Source organism: Lutra lutra, chromosome 7 (assembly GCF_902655055.1).
Source record: "Lutra lutra chromosome 7, mLutLut1.2, whole genome shotgun sequence".
NCBI lineage: Eukaryota > Metazoa > Chordata > Mammalia > Carnivora > Mustelidae > Lutra > Lutra lutra.
The window spans coordinates 4,302,826-4,329,480 of record NC_062284.1 but is presented as its reverse complement, the minus strand read 5'-3'; the positions used below and the strand labels follow the sequence as shown (position 1 = coordinate 4,329,480).

At 45.0% G+C, this 26,655-nt stretch overlaps 1 protein-coding gene across 1 annotated transcript in view; it reads left to right on the top strand.

The window, feature by feature from the left end:
• Positions 1-26,655, top strand: part of PDE8A (phosphodiesterase 8A) — a 151,283-nt gene continuing 124,628 nt past the window's right edge. The window contains exon 1 of the mRNA XM_047735315.1: positions 1-627. Within this exon, the coding sequence (XP_047591271.1) occupies positions 439-627 (189 nt within the window). The 5' untranslated portion in view covers positions 1-438. The remainder of the gene's footprint in view (positions 628-26,655) is intronic.

The window sequence follows — 26,655 nt, the reverse complement described above, 5'->3', positions numbered from 1 at the left end:
AGCGCACCTCCCCCGGGGGTCGCGCCGCCCCGCGGCCAGGGCGGCGTCGCTCGCGCGGCGCGGACTTGCCCGCGCCCGGGTGGGGAGAGCGCAAATCTCCTCCCCCGAAATTCCCCGGAAGCGCGGCGCGGCCAGGCGAGCGCGGCGATGTGAGGGAGGCGGACGGCGGCTCCCGCCTCAGGAAGGGCATGTTCGGAGGGGCGGCCGCGGCGCGCCGCCCGCCCCAGCGCCCCCTCCCCAGCGCCGCCGCCGCCGCCGCGCCCGCACCGCGATAAAAGGGGCGGCCGCACTTCCTGACGCGAGACCCGCGCTCGCCGCCGCCGCCCGCCCGCCCAGGCGGCGATGACACGGCGCCCGCGGCGGCCCCGAGGCGCCGGGCGGGCCGTTTGCTGACCGGATCGCGGCTGCCCGCCAGCGTGTCCGCGCGCCGCCGCCAGCATGGGCTGCGCCCCGAGCATCCACATTTCCGAGGGCCGGGCGGTGTACCACGGCGGCAAGGAGGCCGAGGACGCGCCGGGAGCCGCCGCGCCGCCGCCGCCGCCCGCCGGCCCGAAGACCACCGCCTCGCCCGCGGCCCGCGGCGCCGGCCTCGCGGAGCCCGAGCCTCGCGACGGCAGCGGCAGGAAGGTAAAGGGGTGCCGGGCGGGCGGCCGGGGCTCGGGGACTTGCGGTCCGCGGCGAAACCCCGGGCCAGGCCGGGCGGGGCTCCTTCGCGGGCGGCGCTGCCCTCTCGCCGGGCTTCGGGTGGCTCTGACGGGGCGCCGGCGCCCGCCTGCCGGGACCGCGGCCCGAGGGAAGCCCGAGCCGCGCGTCCTCCGACCCTCGTCGGTGGGGCTGCGAGCGGGACGCCCTGCGTGCGAGCCGCGGTGTCGGTTCCCGGGACCCATCCGACGGGGCCCGCGGCGCACTTGCCCGGGGGCGCTCGAGTCCTTTCTCTCCCCAAGAGCGGGGAACCCCTAGGGTACTGTGGCGCGCCCCCGAAACGTTAGATCTGCGTGAGCTTTGTTCTTTGGGTTCTCGTGATGGAAAGGGAAGGGCGGCCAGCCCGGGGAAGCCGCGGCGCTGGATCCTACCACCCTGTTTTGTTCTCCCTCCGTCGGCTTTGCACGCGCATGCGGTAGCAGTTCCCCAGTTTCTCTGGGACTATTAAAACGTAATCTGAAGCCCCATCAGCTCTGCTCCATTGCACATGGATTTGAGGTTCACGGTTATTGCCATACGTGTTGTATTTAAAGCATATGTAATGAGAAAAGACCATCAGAACCGCGATTTTTGAAGCATTCAGCAGAACAAAGTTAATTTTTTTATTAAGTAGTTTGACCGTGAGGTTTTGTGGCTGCTTTTCACCGTTGGGTGTCTTCTCCAGCGCGCATCGCCTTGGCGTACGTTTTGTGAAAGTTTCCGGGCTTAAGCTTCGTTAAGATTTCCTAAAGGGAGGATAATGGTGGGGGGAGTAAAAGGGAAAAGGTGTTCATTCAGGCACACAGCAACAGCTTTCCAGTTCTCTGATTTGAAATTGTAGAGCTGGATTTCATGCGTTTATGTTTTGTTAAACTAGAAAAAAAAAATTCTGGTGTGCATGGCCTCGGATTGTTGATCATCCCTCTCGTTGCTGCTGCTTTTTTAAAAAGTCATTTGTAAAATTGTTTGGATTTTCTGGCTTACTGGGGTTTGCTAGACCTCCCAAGTTTGATACCGTTTGTTCAGTTTCTGTGTTAAATTTCTAGCAGTCATCCATGACGCCTTTTCTTTAGGAAAGTGAAAAAGAGGGTAACCTAGATGAAGTGACTTCCCCACCCCTCAATACCCAGGTGAAAATCTAACTTTGTTTTGATGATCAGAAGTTGGATTCCTTCTACGGATTCTTGAAGAAACCTGTGATGGTTTTAGACTGAATCCCAGCTGTTCCTAATGTCAGTGTAGTGCTGAGACATGAAGCCTACCTAATTGGCTTTAAAAAATCATCACACGGTGAAGTTGAATATGGAAGTGTTAACAGCTTTCAGGTTTTTGACCCATGTCTAATATTGGTTCTCTCTCACTAACTAATAATGAACTTTTAGGTCCCCAAATTAGCCGTTTTAGAAAGAGGCCCTGTGTCTTGCCTTTTTGTGGTGGTGTCCGTGTCCTAAAATTCACCTCCCTGTCTTATAAGCATCTCTGGTGCAGCAGCTTGTTCCTCTGCTGTCCACGGTGTTTGTAGAGCCCCTGAGTTTTTAAGAGTCTTACATATTCTGTCCCATTGTCAGCCCGTTGTCTTGATTGGGGTACAGAAAAAGACATTCATTATTTACAGTCTTTAATGCATTGGCACACATATAGTAGCTGCTAAATAAACGTTGGCTGAATTTGGCTCTTTATTAACTGAAGGATGAAACTTTTCAGTCACTGGAATTTTACCCCATAAAACCTCCAATATCGGCTTTAAGGTAATATTAGTATTTCCAGAGGAGAAGTCAAATAACAACACCACAGCCACAGAAGTGCTTGTTAGTTACATACTGTACATGTTGATACCGGATCTCAGTGACAGAGACTTGTATGTGGGCATCTCCAGTAATAGGGCAGAGGTAAATTTAAGCATTTTTAAAGCTATTCTTTCTTTAAGGGAAGGAGTCGTTTCTTTTCTTTTTAAAATTTTTTAGCTTTTTTATTTTTTTAAAGATTTCATTATTTGAGAGAGAGAGAAAAGAGGGAAGGGTGATGGGTAGAGGGAGAAGCAGACCCCCTGCCAAGTAGGGAGCCCCATGTGGGACTCAGTCCCGGGATCCCAGGATCATAACCTGAGCTGAAAGCAGGTGCTCAACCATCTGAGCCACCCAGGCGCCCTTTTCTTCTTCTTTTTAAAAGTATTTTATTTTTAAGTAATCTGCACACCCAGTGTGGGGGCTCCAGCTTAAAATCTCCAGATCAGAGCTGCATGGTCCATCAAATGAGCCAGCCAGGCACACTAAGGGAATGAATCTTTTAAAATTATCAAATACATTTCAGAAATCTAAAAATACATGTTTAGAGAAGATATGTCCAGCGATTTAGCAAAATCAAATTATTTAATTAATTTGAATTCTGATATGCCAAGAATTGTATTCAATTCAAGTATCGAATACTAATATACCAAGATCCAATTTTAGTTTATTAAGAATTATTTCTTCTTGGGGTACCTGGGTGGCTCAGTCAGTTAAGCATCTGTCTTTGGCTTAGGTCATGATCCTAGAGTCCTGGGATGTAGCCCCACATGGGGCTCCCTGCTCAGCAGGGAGCCTGCTTCTCCCTCTTCTCCCGCCCCTCTCAAATAAATACAATGTTTAAAAATTTTTTTAAAATTTCTTCTTAAAAATACAATAAATCAGCATATCACTCAATGGATTTCAAAAAGAAATTCATTGGGGAAGTTTTTGTATTTTGATAGTACATATAGAAAACACTAGTTCATCAAAATGCTTGGGAGATTGATAATTGCATTTTCAGATTAGTGTTTCCCCCTACACTGCAGTGTATCCCGTGTATGTTCCTTGAAGCAACTTGTTGACTGTTATTAAGTATTAAATGAAAAAAGGAGCCATGTCAAAATAAGTTTGGGAAATACTGGCTCAGACTAAGTTTGGCAGATTTCTTTTATGCAGGATTTGTCAGAAAACTTAATTTCCTAAAATACACTGTGAACTCTCCAAATGGTGTTTAGAGAGTGCAGCATTTCCCAGACTTGTTCGATTATGGAGCCTTTTTATAGAGTTATATCTTAGGCCGCGTGTTAGGACATGATTCCTAACATGAGATACCAATATTCAAAGTACAAGAAATGTACTTAACAGTAGAACACAATAAACATAATTTGCTTCTTAATGATTCCAAAGGTATTTCAGGATCTTGTAATACATTAGGCTGGGTCATTGTATATGAACTCGCTCGAGTGTTACTAAAAGTGTTCTGTTTATTCATTTCAGGAGTTATAGTCTGTGTGCTTACAGATAATGAATGCTGTGTTCAGTTCGAACACTTAGAGTTTTGTTTTTAATCAGCTTGAGCTTTAACTGTAACATTTCAATATTTTCTTGTCAGTCTGGATTTACTGGGTCTTCTCTTTCCTTAACTTGGACTTCAGTTGCCCTTGAAAGATTTGAGTGTGGAGGCAGGAGTGTCAGAGGAGAGCCTGTGGGCCCCCCCTCCTTTGTGCACACAGCCAGTGCATTGCTGTGACCCCCCCCATTTGTCATTAAATAGCTCTGTGAGGCTGTACTCAAGTCTGTTTCGTTCACTGCTGCATCCCCCCCCCCACATAGTGGGCCTTCCACAGACATCTGTGGAATTAGAGAATTGTGTGAGCCAGGCTGGAGAAGTGGAAAATCCACCCAGCCCATAGAAAGGAAGTAGAAACCAGTTTTAACTGGAGTGGAGGCTGGAGGGTTAGATCTGGTTTTGTGGAAATCTCTGGTTATGGCCCTTTCAGAGCATTTATACTAGGGAATAATAGAGTTCTAGCCTGGTGAGCAGAGTAGATTTCCCTCCAAAGACTGAAGGATTAATTAGGGCAGCTGGACGGGCAGTGCATAACAGGTGACAGGTGATAGCGGGCCACACTCTGACCTCTCACTGAGGGCTCCCGGCCTGAGCGCTCAGAATCTACTCATGCCCACCCCATCCTGTCGCTAGCCTTTGCTTCTGCCATTTTCTTCTCCCAATTTCCTCTTATTTTTTGCCTCCTTCCTTTTCTTCCCTTCCTCTTAAAAACTGGCCGAACTAACCAGCTTGATGTCCCCCAAAGTTTAGTGGTTTCTTGGTGTTTTTTAGCTATGAAATAAAATTTCTTGCTTGCTTTTAATGTACAGAGTGGGCCGATCAAATTTTTATATTTCCGTTAACTAAAGCAAATTTCTCTCTGACCTGTCTGATCCTCCCACCCCCCCAAGTAGGGGTAGATTGACTCTGGGTAGATTATGGAATTATTGAAAGTTTGCTTCTGAAAGTGTAGTTTACAAAATGAGACCTTTCAGTTCCTGAAATATGTGACTATAATTTACCTCTGTAGATCCTGCTTTTTCATTTTCTTAATTCTTATATATAAAAAAATACTTTGCATTTATATTCTGTATCATTTTAGTGCTTAATATCATTACCATCTTAACATGAAGTGTGGTTCTTCAGAGAGGTTTTGAGTATCACAACTCTATCAGCACAGACCTGTGCTGGGCTAGCCCAAACCCTCCTTGCTGAAGTGATGGTTGGAATGAGGCCTGTGGTCCCTTCTGACACAAATGTTTCCTGTGAAATGGCTTATGACACTGGTTTTTTTCCCTTTCTACAGCTTGCCCATTTGGGATGGGCTCTTTAATAGGGGAAGTTTCATGATGTGAGTCTACAGGGTGAGGCAGATGTCTCGGAATAACCTAAAATGCCTTAAAGCACAGAACTTTTTTTTTTTTTTTAAGATTTTATTTATTTATTAGAGATCACAAGTAGAGAGGCAGGCAGAGAGAGAGGAGGAAGCAGGCTCCCCGCTGAGCAGAGAGCCTGATGCAGGGCTCGATCCCAGGACCCTGGGACCATGACCTGAGCCGAAGGCAGAGGCTTTAACCCACTGAGCCACCCAGGTGCCCCAGCACAGAACTTTTTAAAAATTGAAATTAAAAATCAAAGAAGAGAGGGCAAAGTTGCTTAGAGCATGAGTAATCCGTTGGTCTTGTCCAAGGTCAGTGGCTTCAGCCTGGTTTCTCAACACAGAGAGGTTCCTGGAGTGCAGACTATTCGTATTCATCATAGCCACCATTTCTGGGATGCTTTTGATGTTGCGGGCACCATGCCCGAATGTCTTACAGATGTTATCTCATCAAGTCCTTACAACTCTGTGAAATGACTGGTGTCATTTCCATTTTGCAGATAAGGCACCGCAGGTTAGAAGCTCACCCACGCTCACGCTAAGCCGTATTCAAACCCGTTGCTCCTGGACTGTTCTCTTTTAACTCCCTGTCTCCACTACATTTCCCATCCTCTGGCGGGCCGCTGTGTTGCAGCTGCCACAGGTGCACCTGGCTTTTGAGCAGGCATCCTGAATCCACATTGTCAGGACTTTAAGTCATGGCTTGCTGGGGGAGTTGGTTCCAGCCCTGCCAGAGCTTCCCGAGTTTGGAGAGTTGCATCCATCTTTGGCCCTGCCCCCGTGAACTGAAGTCAGGCATCTGTGAGGTCCTCTCATTTGTTCTCTTTGCTCTGACAGGAGTTGGCAGGCCTCCCTCAGGAGTCCTTTTCGCTCTCCCTTCTTCCTGCCCAGGCTTCAGGTAGCCTTCTTTGGCCAGAAGGCCCCTTGGGGCTAGTTCTTCCCATCAGCCTTTGCCCAGAGCACGACATCCCCTACCCCAGCTCTGCATGTGTGCCTCTTCAAGGCCCAGCCTTTCTTGAGCCCCTGGTTGTACTTGCTCTCTCTTTTCTCTGCTCTTAGGATCTTCCCCTGTAGCCCTTGCAGGCCTAGGAGATCTGACGGGAGCCTCCTGCGGGATTAGAGGCCTCTTGAGGACAAGGACTGTCCTAGATTTCCTTACAGTTCCCAAAGCGGTTAGCACACTCCGTGAATGCCTGCATAGAGACACCAGTCTCTAAGGCGGGGCGGACTTTTATTCCTCTTCCGTGGGGCTCGCTCACCTTGTTTAAATTTCACAATTGGGGTGTGCTGTATGTGCTTTCACAAAAGCCCAAATCCCTGGAGCCAGTGATTACTGTGTGGGGTGATTGCTAAAGCTTTTGCCTTCAATTCTGGCCGAATTAGGGTTGAGCAATGTTCCTGGGTCCCCTCCTCCTGTTCTACTTTGTTCGGCTTGGTAAGTAGAGGTGGCGTATTGTGCAGAGAAGTGCTTCGGCGAGTCTCTTAGCTGCAGGCACCGTGTGCGGTCTGTCCATCCACACAGACCGGAGGAAGGTCACAGATTTCCCTAAACTCTGAAGATGGCCTCAAAGAAGGCGAGGAGTGGGGCTTGCCCTTGCTTTTGTGCCCGGTAGGTTTGAAGTAGACCTTGGGTCTGTTGAACTCGTGCTTTTTTCCTGTCTGCTTGCGTCCCTCTCTCATGCGCTGCTGGGGACAGGAGCTGCTTGGCTCCTCGAGCTCTGCGGGGGGACAGCCCAGAGCGCCTTGCCTGCAGCGGGTGGCGGGGGTGGCTCCCCGGTGAGGTGTGTTTGCACTGCCACAGAGGAGCCGAGGAGAGACCTCTGTGTTGGGTCCGGCTCCGTCCAGCACCGGTAGTGTGGTGTTTGCCCAATTCCGATCCCGGTTTTCTCAAGCCTAAAATGAGACTAGAATATCCAGGTTTTGGTGAGGATCACTTAAAATAATCTGTGTAGAAGCGTTTTACAAGCTCCAAGGCACCAGCACGGCTGAGGAATGAGGTTTTTCTTTTAGTCACCTCTCTTCAAAGGCAAACTTTGCTCCAATATATTCACTTATTTTTAAAAGTCAATCTCTTCCTCTTGAAAAAAAATTTTTTTTTTTTAAGATTTTATTTATTTATTTGACAGAGCTCACAAGTAGACGGAGAGGCAGGCAGAGAGAGAGAGAGAGAGGGAAGCAGGCTCCCTGCTGAGCAGAGAGCCCGATGCGGGACTCGATCCCGGGACCCCGAGATCATGACCTGAGCCGAAGGCAGCGGCTCAACCCACTGAGCCACCCAGGCGCCCCTTGAAAATGTTTTTGTCTTTTCTCTAATATTGTGAAAAATTTCAAGTATACAGCAAAGTACCCGTCTCCCTCCCACCTAGATTCTGCGGTTAACACTTTCCCCTCTGTGCTTCATCACCTCTTGCCATCCCATTGTCGCTCACAATGTTCTGTTTTTGCACGAAGTTCAAAGTTCCTGGTATCGGTGGACTTAACTCCTGAGCACTTCGGTTCGCCAGTCACTTACCAGAGTTCAGAATTCGTTTCCTTTTTGTTTGACAGACATGTATACCATCTGAATAGATACAGAATGTCACCATCCCCCAGCGGAAAGTTCTCTGTGTTCCTTCCCCATTCCTAACCCCACCTGCCAGCAACCACTGTTGTGATTTTTATCCATTTTAAATTATTTTTGCCTCTATTAGGTTTCATATCAATAGGATCTCAAAATACGTATTCTTTTGTATAAGACTCTTTGTACTCAGCTCAGTGTTTTCGTAATTCATGTATGTTGCACGTGCTATTTGCGTGTTTTCTCTTGCTAAGTCGTATTCTGTTATGACTAGATCCCAGTCCACTTGTTCATTCTCTTGTCGGTGGATAACAGCAGGGCTTTTTCTAATTTTTGGCAATAAAGAATAAAGCTGCTACGAATAGTCTACTATAAATTATTTTGTGGCCATATGTTTTAATTTCTCTTAGGGAAGTACCAAACGGAGTTGTTCATCAGAGAGCTGTACGTTTAGCTTTTTAAGAAGCTGCCTGACCTTTTCTGACACGGTTCTACAATTTCACACTCCTGCCAACAATGTATAATAAAAGTTCAGTGGACCCACATCCTTGCCACTGTTTGGTGTTATCAGTTTCCTAATTTTAGCCATCCTGCTGGACATGTAGTGTTTTTTCATTGTGGTTTTGACTTGCATTTCCTCGATGGCTAATAACTTTGAGTACCTTTTATGTACTTATTGATCGCTTATGTAACTTCCTTTTTGAAGTTTATAACATTTTTTTCGTAAAAGGAAATATAAATCCTTTCATGACCCCTGGGTAAGGAAGGGCTTATTAAACAAGTTACACAAACCATTTGTCATAAAGGAAAAGGCTGACAAATTCAACTACCTTAAAATAAAGTACTCCTCATCAAAAGAGGGTGAAAGGAAGGAAAGCCATAGTCTGGAAGAAGAAATTTGTAACACATAATACCAATAAAGGATTAGTATCCAGAATATATATAGAACAACTGCACATCAATTAAGAAAAAGCGCAGTTGGAAAACAGCTAAAGACGAAGACCAGCCTGTTATTCAAGAGGAAACCAAATGGCTGATAAACACATGAAAAGATGTTTATCTCATCGGGGAAATGCAAATTAAAGCCACAATGAAATAACATTTTACACCCATGAATTGGCAAACATTTAAAAGCTTTACGGTTTTTGAGGCAGTCCTCAACGCTGTATAGGTAGAAGTATTCATGCACTTGGGAAAACAATTGCCATTATCAGGTACAGATGAATGTGTGACCCTATGACCTAGAAGTTTCACTCTTAGAAACACATGTGTGAACTAGAAATATATACAAGACTGTTCATAACAGCAGTGCTTCTAATAGCAACCTTTTTATTAAACCCAGATATCTATCAGCAATATAATGGATACATAAGTTGTGGTATATTCAAATATATTGAAAAGGGATACTTCGCAACTTTGAAAATGAATGGGTTATAGCTTCAGGTGTCAGCATAGATCAATTTCAAAGTTGAGAGAAAGAGGTTATAAAAGAATTTACAAAGTATAACTTTTTAAAGCATAATAGCTAAACAGTATATTATGTGGGAATAGATAGCATATACACATAGATACTAAAGCTACACAGAAAACCAAAAAAGTAATTGCTATGAAATTCAGGTAGGCAAAGAAAGTTTAAGTACTAAAATGATTAACAGATGAATTTCCAGTGCCTAGTTTAGAGGATGTAGGAGGACTGTCCAGGCCCTGGCCTCGGGGCACAAGCAGTCAGCCCTCTCAGGAGAGGTGGGAATGAGGCTAGCGCCTGAGGGGTGGAGAGGGCATGTCGTAAACAGGCAGGAGCCTGGTCTGGATTGGTCCTAAGATGCAGAGAGAGCCCAGATCAAACCTCTCACCCCTGCCTAGGGAAGACTGGGAGGCCTGGATAGGTAGGGAATGGGGGGGGGGTGTATGTGGGGGTGAGAGGTGTTGACTTGTTTTGCAGAATTTGGGGAACCTGACCATAGGTAGGAGGGAAGGCCTGAAGACCCAGGGAGAGGAGTTTGTGAATTCCATGCAATGCCCTGTAGTCCTGTAAACTCCTGCAACTCCCAAAGGCTTTTCATTTCCAGCAGGGTAGCTACGGGGTAAACCTGTTTAGTGAAGATTAAGTTTTAGGAGGAACTTTGCAGAGGCTGGGGTGAGGAAAAGCTGGAGGGAGAGCACTACCCAGCGGGCGGTGGCCGTGGGTCAGGCATAGGGTGAGGCCAGGTAGAGGTAATGTAGCGTGACGGCTTGGGGAACAAGCGAAGGAAAAGCTGGCAGGCTGGGGGCAGGTCAGACATGGGGTGGGGAGTGAGGGGCGAGGGCAGTGAGGGTGACTCAGAGGTTGGGGTTTACCAGCTTAGAAGGACTGTGATAACATGTCCCCATTTGTATAGTGTTCTGTGGTTTACCAAGTGCTGTTTTTATACATCGTCTCATTTGGTGTTTCTCAAACTCCTATGAGGTAGGAAGGAGGGATTTTACTGTTCCTATTAAAGACCTAAAGAAGTTAAAGCGATCAAATGACTTGCCCAAGTTTGCTGCGACCACTTACAGATTCACTATAACAGCATAGGGCAGAAGCCAGGCAAAGGAGAGGTGAGGGTTTTTTTTTTTTAAATTTTTAATTTTTTAAAAGATTTTATTCATTGGAGAGAAAGCGCATGCATCCATGAGTTGTGGGGGCGGTGGGGGGGGGAGTCCCTGCTGAGCAGGGAGCCCCATGTGGGGCTCGATCCCCGGGCTCTGGGATCATGACCTGAGCCAAAGGCAAATGCTTAACCGACTGAGCCACCTAGGTGCCCCAAGGTGGGAGTTTTTTTAAAAAGCCTCTCTTGTCCTTTGGGTCTGGATTTGTTTTATAAAAGGAAACTTTTACTTTTCCTCATTGTAAAAGTAGCATTCATCATAGACAGCTTGAGAAATAGGGAAAGGAGCAAGGATCACTTAAGTTGCACAGTCACTGAAATTGCACAATCAGGAGCAGCTTTTCATAAAATGGTGGTGTGTTTCCTTAGATCTATGTAGATTACTGCAAATAAGTGTAATTAAAACTGTTTTTTGAATGGTTATGTTCTTTAGTTCTAGGAAACATTGAGCTATTATTTCTTCAGATGTCCCTCTTCTGTGTGTTCATTTCCCTTCTGTGGTTCCATCCAAATGGTGGGATCTAGACAGTCTGAATCTCCTTTGTCTCTGCTTTTCTTTCCCATCTCTCTGCTCTAGTCTGGGAGGGCTGTGGAAGGCTGCGGAAGCTACTCCTGTAGCTCGGCCTCAGTCCTCAAGGTCTCCTCCGCTCTCCAGCCTGTCGGGCTCTTCCATTGGATGAGTTTTGTGTTCAAGACCTGTGCTTTTGTTCCCTTCCTTACGCTTATTTGTGTGTTTTGGTTGCACCATACTGGTTTTTTTTGTTTTTCGTTTTTTTGAGGCTATTAATTATATGCATTTTAAAGCCCTATTCTAATTGCTGTTTATTTAAAACATTTTTTGAGGTACAAATGCAATCAGTGAAGTGTTCAAAAAAAGTGTAGAGCTTGATACAAATTTTACCCTTTTGTGCCACATATCCCCATCATCCAGATGAAGATTGACCATTTCTAGCACTGCAGAAAGCTTGCCTAATGGCTCTTCACTATTTTTTTTTCATATTTCTAACACTTTGTGATGAAAAATCTCAACTATACAGCATTTAAAAAAAATTATTTATTTATTTGACAGAGATCCCAAGTGGGCAGAGAGGCAGGCAGAGAGAGAGAGGGAAGGAGAAGCAGGCTCCCCACTGAGCAGAGAGCCCCGTGTGGGGCTGGATCCCAGGACCCTAAGATCATGACCTGAACCAAAGGCAGAGTCTTTTTTTTTTTTTTTAAGATTTTATTTATTTATTTGAGAGAGAATGAGTGAGAGAGAGCATGAGAGAGGAGAAGGTCAGAGGGAGAAGCAGACTCCCCAAGGAGCTGGGAGCCTGATGCGGGACTCGATCCCAGAAGTCTGGGATCATGACCTGAGCTGAAGGCAGTTGCTCAACCAACTGAGCCACCCAGGCACCCCCGAAGGCAGAGTCTTAACCCACTGAGCCACCCAGGTGCCCCTATACAGCATTTTTTAAAAAGTAACTATATGTTTAATGTGGGGCTCCAATTCATGACCCAGAGAATAAGAGTCACGTGCTCTACGGAAGGAGCCAGCTGGCTGCCCCCAATATACAGCGTTCTTGAAGGAGTTTTATGGTGAGCATTTGCATGTTTTACGTTAGCACTGTGCTTGCTTTATCCCATATATCCGTCTGCCCATCCTTCTCTCCATCCACCTCCTTTTTCTGTGATGCATTTTAAAGTAATTGCCAACAGCAGTGCATTTCTCTGAAACACTGCAACATGAATATCATTAGAGTTCAGTATTTTTTTCTTTAAAGATAGAATTTACATACTGTAATGATGCACAAATACTTACTGTACATTTGCTGCGTTTTGACAAATGCGTACGTAGCTGTGTGGTCCCAGCCTCTGTTGAGATACAAAACACGGTCCTCATCCCAGAAGCCCCACCCCCACGGAACTCCATAGTATGTACTCTTGTATGTCACACTTTCACTCAGCACTCTGGTTTTGAGATTCATCTGTGTTTCCTGTATCAGTGGTTCATAGTATTGTAACTGTTTTAAAAGCACATGATACGTAGGGTTAAATTGCCCTCCATAAAGATGTGATCAAATTTTAATATCACAGGAACATCTGAGAGTGCATTTTATACTTTCAACAATCTGATTGTGAGAGAATGGTATTGGTAATTTAATTTGAGTTTATTTCATTTACTTGATAAATAATTCATAAATGAAATAAATAAATGATACTTCAACTGCGTTGGTGTTTCCCTGTTCAAGTCTGTCGCCCATTTCTCTGTTTGGGCTTTAGAGAGTAAAAATTTTTATTTGTAAGCTTTTTCAGTATGTTTGGGAGTTAAGTTTTTTTGTTTTGTTTTGTTTTTATTTTTTTATTTTATTTTTTGTTTTGTTTTGTTTTGTTTTGTTTTTTGTTTTTAGAGACTTTATTTATTTGACACACACAGAGAAAGAGAGAGAGAGAGAGACCGGGAGAGAGGGAACACAAGCACAGGGAGTGGGAGAGGGAGAAGCAGGCTTCCTGCAGAGCAGGGAGCCCTTTGCGGGCTCAGTCCCAGGACCCTGGGATCATGACCTGAGCTGAAGGCAGAGGCTCAACGACTGAGCCACCCAGGCGCCAGGAGTTAAGTTTGATCTCCTGCTTACGGCAGATCTTTCTCTGTAGCCTTTTCCTTTTTTATTGGGTATGTTTTTAAAAAATTATAGACATTTTATAGTTTTATGAAATCAAATTTAGTGCTCATTTTTTTAATTGATTACTTTTGTTAACCTATAATGTATTATTTGCCCCAGGGGTACAGGTCTGTGAATTGTCAGGCGTACACACTTCACAGCACTCACCATAGCACATACCTTCCCCAGTGCCCATAACCCAACCACCCTCTCCCGACACCCTCCCCTCCCAGCAACCCTCAGTTTGTCTTGTGAGATTGAGTCTCTTATGGTTTGTCTCCCTCCCGATCCCTTTGCATAACATCAGCTTTTACTACAGAAGTAGTAGGTGGGAAAGGTATTGCAGAACATTGGTAAACGTCGAAGTGCAGTTTTCACCACCTAGAGATCATTTAGCGTCTTTCCAGATTTTTCCTGTTCATGTATGTGCATTTTTTCACTAAAATTAGGTCATATAGTAGTAATGCTGTTTTTTTTAATTGTGGTGAAGTATACTATAACATCAAATTTACCATTTTAATAGTAAGTGTGTGGTTCAGTGGCATTAAGTGCAATCACATTGTTGTGCAAGCATCACCACCATCCAACTCTAGAACCTTTTCATCTTCTAAACCTGAAACTTCATGCCCAGTAAAAACCAACTCCTCATCCCTCCTCCCTCCACTTCCTGGCACACACCATTCTGCTTTGATTACTCTAGGCACCTGGTACACGGGGAATCCTACAGTATTTGTACTTTGGTGACTGTCTTATTTCACTTGATATGTCTTCGAGATTCATCCATGTTGTAGCGTGTGCCAGGATTTTGTTGTTTTTTTAAGGCTGAGTAACACTCCACTGTGTGCATATGCCACATTTTGTTCGACCATCCATCCACGGATGGACGCTTGGGTTGCGTCTACCTTTTGATTACTGTGAATAATGCTGCTGTGAACATGGGCATATAGATCTCTTCAGGTTCCTGCTTTCAGTTCTTTGGAGTAAATATATACCCAGAAGTAGAGCTGATAAAGTATATGCTAATTCTATTTTTAACTTTTTGAGGAACCACTCTAAGTGCATATGGTTTTGCAGTAGACTTTTTTTCAGCCAATAATATGTACATTTTCATTTTACCACACTGATACCCTCTATGATCTCAGGCTTGTACCCTGCATTGTATCTGCTTATTATGATCCTTTTTTTTTTTTTTTTAACCTAGCACATCCCTTCCCTTTCCCCCGTTCTTTTGTTACACTGACTTGTTATAGAGACCTGACCACTTTGTCCTAACTTCCGGATTTGTCTTACTGTTTTCTCGTGGTGTCATTTAGCTATCCTCCTTTCTGCTATATTTCTTGCAGCTTAGAAGTTGTATCTAAAATGGATGAAAGTTACATATTTTGGGTTAGAATACATCACTAATGATCCATGAATCAAGTGAGAAGACACAATATCTGACTGACCCACTGTTATGGATGGTCAGATTGGCTACTGGGTTAGGGTGATGAGAATCTGAGCCCTCCCTCTTGAATAAGGTCCCCTCATAAGACCTGAAGTGATCTGTGTGGCCCTCAGCACTGTGTGAAGGTTCACTTCACTGGAGGCTAGTCATCTGGGATACCCCCCTCTTTTTTAGCACCAACTGATAATCCTTATTTAAAGTAACCGTTCTGATCCGGGTTAATGGGTGATGTTTCCTAATCTAGTTACATTTCTACCTGCAGTAGTTCCTGTTCTCCGCAAAGTGGATGTTTCTTTCATCAGCTGGGGCCATGGCTATTTGGTTACTATAAAATATAGTTGGTACAACAGGCAGGTGAATTTTTCCCTTTAATTAACCATTTTAATTGTTGAGGAGTTGCTGCCTGAAATGAGAATGAATATGTTGTTGTAACTTTTTTTGTTTTTATAAAATATAATTGTGGACATAGGGATTTTCATTGGTTGGATGTGCTTGGATCTATTATAGTCTTTTTCTTTTTTTCTTTTTTTCTTTTTTTTTGAACTGAAATGGTAAAACCTTTGGCCACTGGGGACTCCTTCAGATTGCCTTCTGTGTTCTTTTGACATGATTCGGTTCATCTTTTGAAAGCACAACCAGTTGTCCCAGGCTTGGCTTAAACCTTCCTTGTCCCTGACCAGACCTGGGCCTTTTCTCCAAGGTGCCCTGATGCTCTTAGTGGGAAATGGAGTTGGAAGCTACAGGTTGGGTGCTAAGAGTCCTCCTTATTCCAGGAGAAAAATTGTTTTAAAGCCATTTTAGTGGATAGGTCCAGAAAACACATCACTTAAAAAAAAAAAAAAAAAAAAACCCAAGTTATGCAATTCATGTATACTTTCAGTTTATTTTTCTTTTCCTTTTTTTTTTTAAGATTTTTCATTTATTTATATGAGAGAGAGAGAGAGAGAGAGAGAGTGAGCGAGCATGAGCAGGGGAGAGGGGCAGAGGGGGAGAGAGAGAGGCAGACTCTAGGCTGAGTGGGGAGCCGATGTAGGGCCCAGTTCAGGACCCCTGAGATCATGACCTGAGCTGAAAGCAGATGCTTAACTGACTGAGCCACCCAGACACCCCTCAATTTATGTTTAATAATTCAGTGTTTTATCTCCATTTACTTGATTTTATAATTGTACTGCTTTTCTTTTACATTGACAATTCTGATTTTTCTTCCTTTGTTTTAAGCGTGTCCTTATTCATCCAGATATGTTTAAGTAATTCATATGTCAAAATTTTTGTGTTTGTTTATTTAATTTCAAAATTTAGTTTTTTAAATCTGACATTTATTTTGGGTATTTGGGTATTTTGGCGTGAGGTAAGGCTCTTAGTGCTTCAGAATAGCTGATTATTCTGGTACCCTTCACTGCATAATTATTTTTATTCGCTCGTGGCTTATACTTTCACCTGTATCATATCTGTGGGTTGTGTGTGTTGGTGATATGGTCTTGCTGGTACGATTACTGCACTGATTTCATTTTGATAGCTTTATGTTTTCATAGTATCTGGTAATGCTAATCCTTTTTCTCACTATGTCCCATTAAAACAAAACAAAACAAAAACCTTCTTAACCCATTCTTGTCTCTTTGTCCATGTCAGTATTAGGATGATTTTGATCTACCCCCAAGCTTTGGGAGGAATTTGATTGTAGTAGAGTTCAGTCCACTGTAATTTGAGAAGAATTGGTAGCTTTATGGAATTCTTCTGTCTATGAACATGATATTTATGGTTTATTTTATTTTATGCATTTTCACATGGGTCTCATGTCTTTTTAGTTGGAGCCAGAATCCTTTTTCTGATTAAATCCTTTAGCTCGGGCGCCTGGGTGGCTCACTGGGTTAAGCCGCTGCCTTCGGCTCAGGTCATGATCTCGGAGTCCTGGGATCGAGTCCCGCATCGGGCTCTCTGCTCAGCAGGGAGCCTGCTTCCTCCTGTCTCTCTGCCTGCCTCTCTACCTGCTTGTGATCTCTCTATGTCAAATAAATAAATAAAATCTTTAAAAAAAAAAAAATCCTTTAGCTAATTATTTCAGTTAGATAAAATATGTTGATGTGGCTGAATTTTTCTAAATGTTCTATAGTTCAGTTGATTTTTTTCATTTGTCCGTGAAATAGATAAATCTTTTTTTTTTTTTTTTTGAAATAGATAAATCTTAAGTGCATAGTGTCTTGGGCTTTGAGATAAGTGTTTAGGTTATTAGTTGATGGTTTTGGGTTGTCCTTTCCGAAAGTAATGCTTTTTAATCTGTTTCCTTATTGGATTGCTTTCAGGTTTCAGAACATTGTCAATAACAGTGATTTTAGGGGCGCCTGGGTGGCTCAGTGGGTTAGGCTGCTGCCTTCGGCTCGGGTCATGATCTCGGGGTCCTGGGATCGAGTCCCACGTCGGGCTCTCTGCTCAGTGGGGAGCCTGCTTCCCCCTCTCTCTCTGCCTGCTTGTGATCTCTGTCAAATAAATAAATAAAATCTTAAAAAAAAAATAGTGATTTTACCATGCATCTTTGTTTTATTCCGATTTTAATGGTCATATGTCCAGGTCTTCACTCTTAGGTGTGATCTTGGCTGTTGCTTTTCAGACAGTGTGCTTTTATATACTTATTAAGGAAATAGCTTCTAGTCCCTGTTTTCTATGAGTGTTTTTAAAAATAACAAATGTCAAATTTTATCAAAAGCCTTCCCCCGTCCTTGTTTTTTGTTTCATCTAATGAGATAATCACCTGCTTTTTCTTGGAATTATTGATGGAACATGGCCTAATTGTATTTTTGATATTTTAAAAACTTTGCATTCCTAAGATAAATCCTGCTTGCGTGTTATAATTTTTTTTTTTTAAGTAAAAAAAATATACAGTTGAGCTTTGAACAAAGTGGGCATTAGGGGTGCTGACCCCCAGCTTGTCTAAGAGTCCACGTATGAGTCCCCCAAAGCTAAGTACTGATAGTCTACTTTTGACTGGAAGTCTTATCGATTGCCTAAATAGTTGATTAACACATATTTCAAAAAAATTTTTTTTGTAGGCTCCGCTTCCAGTGTGGAGCCCAGCATGGGGCTTGAACTCAAAACCCTGAGATCGAGCCCTGAGAGTCGGCCACTTAACCAGCTGAGCTACCCAGGTGCCCCTGATTAACACCTATTTTAGAGAAAAGAAAATGTAATTAAGAAAATAATAAGGAAGAGAAAATTCTTTTACATTATTGTAGTAGATTCATTGAAAAATATTTGTGTATAAGTGGATTTGCAGTTTAAGCCCATGTTGTTTGGGGCGCCTGGGTGGCTTAGTCAGTTAAGTGTCTGACTCTCGGTTTTGGCTCAGATCATGATCTCAGGGTCATAAGATGGAGCCTCGAATCAGGCTCTGGGCTTAGCGGGGAGTCTGCTTAAGAGTCTCTCTCCTCCTTTCCCCCTGCTTGTGCATATGCTATTGCTCTCTCATAAATAAGTCTTTAAAAAAATAGATAAACCCATGTTGTTCAGGTGTCAGCTACTGTGAATTCGGTTTGTAGTAATTTGAAATTCAGTTTTCTTTTCTGTATTCATGACTGAAAACAAAGTCATCTACAGTTTTTTTTTTATTTTTACTTTTTTTTTTTTTTTTTTTTTAAAGATTTTATTTATTTGTCAGAGAGAGAGGGAGAGAGAGCAAGCACAGGCAGACAGAATGGCAGGCAGAGGCAGAGGGAGAAGCAGGCTCCCGCTGAGCAAGGAGCCCGATGCGGGACTCGATCCCAGGACGCTGGAATCATGACCTGAGCCAAGGCAGCTGCTTAACCAACTGAGCCACCCAGGTGTCCCTTATTTTTACTTTTTTTAAGATTTTATTTATTTGACAGAGATCACAAGTAGGCAGAAAATCAGGCAGAGAGAGAGGGGAAGGGAAGCAGGCTCCCGGCTGAGCAGAGAGCCTGACATGGGGTTTGATCACAGGACCCTGGGATCATGACCTGAGCCAAAGGCAGAGGCTTTAACCCACTGAGCCCCAGTGGGGCACCCAGGCGCCCCAGTCGTCTACAGTTTTGTACCCTAAAAGAACGCTTACTAACATTTCATATTAATTTATATAATACATATATTAATAACTCCTTGCATTCTTTTTTCCTGTGTATGTGTAGGAAATTTTAAATTTAAATGCTAAATGTAAGCTTTAAACAAATACTTCTATTTAGTTTTATATTCTTACTTCTAAATTTAATAATAAATTACAGCTGTCTTCCCATGTCAGTAAAATTTCTTCAAAACGTAATTTATCTGATGATACTAATGCTGCCACGTAGGTTCTTCTAATGTGTTTATGCATATCTGTGATCATAGCCTTAGATTCTATTTCTAAAAATGTCTTGATTTAAAAAAAAAAAAAAGTTCTGTTTGTGCAGGCTTTAAAGCGTTTGGATCAGTATATAATGAAAAAGCATTATATTTTAGTAAACATTTTTATTTATAAACTTGGCTCAGGTAAGTTACATTTTCATTATTCTTGGAATTTTATTCCTTATTGGGACCTTCAACTTTACCGTAACCGACTTTCTCATTTTATGGAGGAGGAAATTGAAGCCCTAAGGGATTTAAGAGACTTGTCCAAGATCACACAGCAGGCATCGGCAAGGCTGGAACGGGTACCTGAACCTAGCACTTGCCCTTCGTCCCCTGGTACCTTTTACGTACGTAGGAAGCGGACCTCTGGGCATTGCCCGGAGCTGCCCAGGTGTCGGACTTTCTGCACGACCGTTCAGTTCAGGTTTGCGGAGTGTGCTCTTAGCCAGTGGCTTTCTTGTGTAGAAGCAATAAAGAAGTTGAACACCTGGAATTTCTGAGCTTGGATATCATTAGTGGAGTTGCTTGATTATTGTAAAATGGTTCTGTTTTCCTTCTGTTTCCATGTACGGATGTGTGTCTTTTCTTTTCTGTCTGTAACGCCGTACATTCAGAGTTGGGAGTTGGCCGGCAGTAAAAAGCCACGTTATTTACGTCGCCAGTCACTACATTTGAGCAACCTCCTTTGCTGCCCTAATATTTTTAGATAAAAGCAGGAAGTCTTGTTGTTCCTTTTTCCTCCCTCAGCCTTTATGCCCTGTCTTTTTGTTATTCTAGTGTGAAGAAACCAGGTCTTAAAAAGCCCAAGATTCCAAATGAGCTGAGCCGTAGTAAAGTCTTGCCTGGGGGTGAAGGCAGGCGTGGGGTTCGCCTGGCACTGGGTCCAGCAGTATTTGTGAAAGACGGCAGTATTGTGAAAGAATTTTCAACACTCTGTGGTGAAAATCGGTAATTGACAATATGAGCGAACTTACTTTAATATTGACAAAAATCAGTACTTCCATTAGACATTAATCTCTGCAGTGAGAGGAATTTTCAGAGAGTAAGTGTGTTAGTGGCCGCCTTTCCAATCTCACTTGTCCCCCATGAGAGGCATTCCTTCCGTTCTCCGTCTACGGAGAATACTCTAGTTTGGTAAGCTTGCATGACGGAGAGGTCACTGCGTTTTTATTGGATGACAAAGTCCTGGGTCCCTGTAGCCGCTCATTCCGCACACGTCTATGTGGTGCTGGCCCGCGGGCCGGGAACCACACTTGGCGTTTGCGGGTGAAGCGGAGACGAGTACGCCAGAGCCTTCCTTTTTAGATGACACACTCCTTAGAGAGTCAGCTGGCCTCCCGTTGTCTTTCTCTCTGATTGAGCAGTACTTGTTCAGAAATCTGAACATACAGTCAGAGAGGTCAGGGGAATTGGAATCAGAAGACTTGGGTTTTAATTCTGGCTTTGGCACTTCACTGTGAGCTGGGGCACATCCTGTCACTCGTCGGTGACCCGCGGTTCTTCGTATATAGAGCGAACATAGTAAGAGAAGGCGTGGGGGATGCCTTCTCATCTGTTACACATCATCGAAGTGGCAGATGTTTTCTTGTTTCTCTTTGCTTATTGATCAGAGTAATGTTTTCTCACCAGTGGGTCAGAGGAGAAGGAAGCTCTGTTCCAGCCCCTCGGTGCTGCCGAATACACTGATAACGGAAAAATAAACGGGCGCACTGCTTTTTCCGGCCCGTAAACTAAACCAGTGTTCAGTGCCAAGAGCTGTGTTTGTCTCGAGAGGCCAAGGGTATTTCTGCAGTGTGGGACTGCTTCAGGTCCCACGGCGGATCTCTGGGTAATCACGGGGTTTGGGTTTGGGTTCAGCGGTTGGTAGGGATAGCTTTGCTACAGGGCGGTGTGCTGCCTGCCCACTGTGCTCGCTTTCTGCCATAGTGGAATAGTGGAGGCGTCTCTCTGGTCAGGGCTAACACGAACCAAACTTGTTCTCTCAGGCACTGGCCAGTTGGAGCAGGGTGCCTATCCCATGGCCAGGTCCTAGAAAGCCCTCTGACCATGACACTGACACTGGGCCCTGGCTCTTCCCTGCCAGATTTTTCTGGAGTCCGCTGAATGGTGGCATGAGAGCTTTGCCCCAGCCCTGTCCTTAGCCTTCTTTACTACTGCAGATCCAGCTTGCTGAAGTGGTCTATCTTCTTGTTATTTTCCCCTCATGGAAATTTTTTGAAATGTCTTCAGGCTGCACTTTTCCCGGTCCCAGATAACCAGAATCCATATGCAGAGGGCCAGGGGATCTCCCTGTAAGCAGAGGTTCAGAGAAGGGGCAGAGTGATCAAATGCTAGTCTGATTGTGTCCTGCCCTGCTTAAGACCCTCTGTGACTCCCCAGTATCAAATTCATACTCTTTTTTAACCTACGAGGCCCAGCCCGCATGTGGCTCCCGCCCGTTTCCAGCTTCGTCCCTGCCTTACGTGCCGAGCGCCTCCTGTACTCACACTTGCAGGGACGGGTGACCTCTGGACTTTTTGACTGTGCACTTTCCTCACAAGTGCTCTGCTGAGAATTTCTCCCTGACTTAATCAGTAGAAGTAGCAAAACAATGTTGGTGAAGGTGGAGCTCTAAGACGGAAGCCGGTAGGTAACTGTTGGAGGAAGTATTTTATGTCTGCAAGAAATGGCCTGAGATTTTTGTTGGTGGTATTCCATTAAAAGAGAGGGAAAGAGAAGATTAAGATAGAATGAAGGGTTCAAACTGCCAATGTTGTGTCTGCCCAGAGGATGGGGGGGGTCCCTGTGGGCTGTTCTGGAACAGCGTTCGCCCTCCTGGCTGCTTCGCTCTGGCGCCGAGGACGGGGGAGCTGAAGAGAACCGCGGAGAATGGGTAGTCCTTGGGCTAGAGGAACGCGCTGGTTCCTGGCCCAGCCTGTTTTTGCTAAGTACCCAGGGGTTTGAGGCTACAGAAGTGGCCTTCCCTTGGTGGGCATGGAGGAAATTACCCTTTTATTACAAATAAAAAGAGCTTCTGATCTGATGGTGTGCTGCTGAGTGTCAGGTTGGATGGGACAAACGTGCTTTTCTATGATCAGTTTGGTCCCTGTTTTGGTCTAGCTTCTTACACCTTAACTTACACATGGGTCACTAACCTGGAAATCAGCTCGGACTGATGTAACATAACAATGAAGTCATCACGTCTTGGATGTTTACTATATCCCCAGTACTGTTCTAAGTACTCGCTGTGTATTAACGAATGTCATCCTGATGAAAATCCTTGGGCATGGCGTTACCTTAAAGGTTCACCCTTCAGAGTGAGAGCATCGAAGCAAGTGGGAGGTTGCGCAGGATGCCCAGGGTTTCACAGCCAGTGGTTGGAGTGCTTGGATTCTGACCTAGTGGCCTGGTGCCCGAGTACTAGACTTGGCAATTTCTGTAGTTTTCATATTATTTTTTGAGGTTCTTGATGTCATGATTTTTTGTTGTTTGTCTTTTCAGACCATTTTCCTGATTATATTGGTCAAGATTCTTTTGACTGTGGGTGACATGAACTCAGTTGAAACCAGCTAAGGCCAGAAGTGAAGCCTGTGGGCCACTAGAACCTGGCTTATAAAACCACACCACGGGGAGGATGGGGTATGCCACCTCTAGGGCAGACTAAGCGAGGGCTCTCTCCCTCTCTCACGTCCTGTCCTCTTCATTTTTGTGGGCTGTTTTTTCCTGCTTGGCAGGAAAAGTGCCCACCAACAGCTTTTGGCCTCACAGTTAACAGCTTCATCAGTGGAGAGGGACTGAGCCCCTGCCTTTAATTCCAGGAGAGAAGTCCCGGGGAAGGACCAAAACGGGCCTGGCCAGGCACACCTGCAGCCAGTGGGCAGTTCCCTGACGGCACAGCGTTCACAGCTCGGGGAGGAAGGGCTGGGAGCAAGGGCTGCTCCCGCACCGGTCCTGTCCAAACCCCAGTGCTTTTCAGCTTAAGAATGGATACGACTTAGTATGTGTAAGGAGCGTTATTGTTCCTAATTTTCATTCTGGGGCAGTTTGTGTTCTGAGTTATCAGAGAAACTTCCCATTCTGTTTGCTAAGAGAAGAATGGATAACAACTTGTGGGAAAATTTCAGCAAGTTTTGAAATAGAAAGGGCTTCCAGTTGGCCTTCTCCCTTGCTTGTACAGTTTGCCTGTGAGATGTTCAAGGACTCCCTACTGCTCATTACTTCTCTTTCTGTCCAGTGGTTTCATAGTCTGGACATGTTCTCGGTTTTTCCCTTCTACCTGTAAGATCACTGCATCCTGTGTTTTTGTTCCTGTTTCATTGACTGACTGTAACTTGGGGTAAGTCAGCCAACCTCGTGGGCCTTAATTTTTTCATCTGTTGGGATAGGCTGACTATTGTAACAAATCCCCAATTACGCAAAAGTCTTAACCTTGATAGAAGTTTCTCAGTCATGTAAAATTTAAAATAGGTGTTAGTGATCACAGTGGAAGACCCTCCTCAGAGTGGTGATTCAGGGACCAAGGCTCCTTCCATCTGTGACTTTGCCATCTTCCACACATGGCTCCCAAGGTCACTGTGTGTGTTTGCATGGGCAGGCTTGCAGAAGGGAAAGAGATGAAGGGTGGTGGTGGTTCTTAGGTGCCAGACCTGGAAGTTGGTCCATGTTTGTTTTTCATATTCCATTGGCCGCTTGGCCACAGCTAACATCACTGAAAGCTGGGAAATAGGATCTGTGTGCTTTGGGAGAAGAGGAACTGGGTTTGAGCAGTTTGTTGGTCTTTGCCATACCACTTTGGTTAACATGTGTAATAGCATAGCAGTTGGGAAGTTTGTGTGGGATTGAACCCACCCCTGGTTCCAGGGTGGTCCCTGACATCCTTCTTGTCCCAGTTACTGGGTCAGTATTAGATAGACAACCCAAGCCTAAGTCATGGGATGCCTCTGGTCCCAGTGCCTAGTTCTGGGGTAGGCATGTGACTTAAATGGTCTCAATCAGACTGTGGAGTGGGTAGGGGCATCTCAGGCCCCACAGTGAGGACAAAGCCAGCTCCTGGGTGAGAACAAGCACAGGGAGCTGCAGAGTAACAGAGCTAGGGTCCTGTTGAACCTTGCCTGGAGCTCACAAGATCGCCCTCATGGACTCTGTTCTTGTGAGCAATGAATCTATTCTATAATAATTTGATGTTAATTTTCTTTACTTACAACCAAAAGCTTCCTAACAGATACAGCCTGTGAAATGAAAGGGGAGCAGGGGGAGAGAAAGGTAGAGTCTGGGTCTCTAAGTTCTGTTTCCTTTCGTTTCTAGCATGTCTGTGGTGTTTCTTTGAATACCTGAGCACCCAACAGGTCTGAGTTGTTGTTAGCTTCGTTTGACTTCCCAATTTCCTGGAATTACAGCTGGGATAACTATGTTCTTTAACATTCTCATTTTTTCTACCTTTAGACAATGATGTCTCTCTGGATTGAATTGGTATATAATTTCATTGACATATAAATTACAACCTTTTGTCTCCCGCCAGACTGAACGTAGTTGATGTGCTTTCTTTTCCCCATGTTTCATTTTGGCAACTTCTTGGAAATTAGCTTTTCATCAAGAAAGTGTATGGAATAGATAGATCATACACATTGTAAAATGCATTTGGTTTATCGCTGAGTATTATCTCTGTATCATATAGGAATTCTTTATTTCTTGAATTAGAATGTTCTAAACCTTTTTGGAATTTGAACAGTTTGTCAAATTTATTGATTTTGTGCACCTCCATCTTGAAAACAAATGCCGTATGGTCTTCTTGGAAGAACATTTTGAGGGGCGCCTGGGTGGCTCAGTGGGTTAAGCTGCTGCCTTCGGCTCAGGTCATGATCTCAGAGTCCTGGGATCGAGCCCTGCATTGGGCTCTCTGCTCAGCAGGGAGCCTGCTTCCTCCTCTCTCTCTGCCTGCCTCTCTGCCTGCTTGTGATCTCTCTGTCAAATAAATAAATAAAAATCTTAAAAAAAAAAAAAAGAACATTTTGAGAGAATGATGTGGTATTCAATAAGGCAGTTGGAAGGAACCTATTAAGTATTTAGGAATTGTTGTGCAAGAAGCTAATTCACACAACCAGAAGCCGTTAGCCCAGCACACAGACACCTCATAAGCTGTGGTGGCAAGTGTAAACCGTGAAAGCCCAACCCAACTCATCCCTTTCAGGATATGGAGAACAGCAGAGGGTCGACAACTGGCATCATTGGAGCTGCCTTATCTTGCTTTGTTTCAAAAGGATTGGAGGTGACTTAACACTTACAGTAAGATGCAAATGAACAGAAAAGGGAATTGGGGCCAGTGGCACATCGCAGGGGGTCTGATCCGTTAAGTCAGGAGGCAGGTCCCGTGTGGCAGTGTCTGCCACAGAGACTTGTCTAGTTGCTGGGGGTGGCGGGGGTGGGGGGCGGGGTTCCACATTCGGCTCTGAGCTTCCACAGCCTCAACACATAGCAAACAGTCCCAGAATTCCCTGGGATTAGCATTAGCTAGCACCTCAGGACAAGTATAGTTTCTGAGCTGAGGCCTAAAGAAATTACTCTTCTGGGCCCTTTTTAAGGGATGAGGATCTCAGCAGCGTTCGCGTACCAAACCTGGCAGTGAGTGTCCCTCAGTGGCAACCTGGGGCAGAATGTTGTACATGGACTTCAGGTGGGGCCTGAGTAAGTGGGCCCGGCCCCGCTAGTGTGTGTGATTCAGGAATTAGAATTGAGTCTGTCCGGGAGGATGTGGTATTATCAGTTTTTAATTTCGGCCAATTTTATTTACAGGTGGAGTTCAGCCTTTTCCCACATGTTAAGCATTTGTAATTTCTCTTTTGTATACTGTCTGCTACTTTGGCCTTTTTATATTAGAGAATTGGATGGTTTTCAATTGGGGATTTTTTTTAAGTTAAGGAATATTCTTAATCCATTTGTTATTTGTAACAAGTAACTTTCTTTTTTCTAGTTTGCCTTCTAAAGTTGCTTATTTTATCTTTTTAGGATTGCTCGCTGAAATAGGAGGGGTAGGTGTGCTGAGAGGGGGAGGTGGGCTGAGCTAGAGAGGGGGGCATTGGGAATGCCCCTTTGAGAAGGGGAGAGACTGGTTGGGGCTCAGAAGGCCCCTGGCAGCCTGCCACTGGGGGACACCACGCATCCGCCAGCTGCTCTGTGAGGGGGAATCTCGTGCCTCAGCAGCGTGAGGGTGTGAAATGGGGGGACCCTGATCAGAAGTAGAGTTTTGCATCACTGGCTGATGGGGCCGGTGCATGCGGGCCGCGGGCTAGGTGCGGCCTGGGGGCGAGGAGAGCTGTTGAGAGCAGGCCTGGCAGCCTGGGGCCGGGGCACTGGGGGACCGGTGCGGGGATGAGCCCAGTGGCTGTGTGCAGGGCCGCTCAGCATGGGGGCTCTGACGGCAGTGAGGGCGCTGGAGTGAAGGCTGCAGAGGCGGGTGTGCCTGAAGACTGGCAGAATGAGTCACGCTGTGAGAAGCCAGCACCGGGAGGCGGAGAAGGGCTGTGGGGGCGGGGGTTGGGGGGCGTTTAGTGTGCTGGTAATGTGGCGTCCTGATCTGGGTGCTGCCTGCTTGTACAGGTGTGTTCTGCTTGCGAAAATGTATCTACTAATACGGTGACATACTTTTCTCTGTCTCTTATAAAATGTATCAAAATGAATGGGGGCGGGGAGAGTGAGAG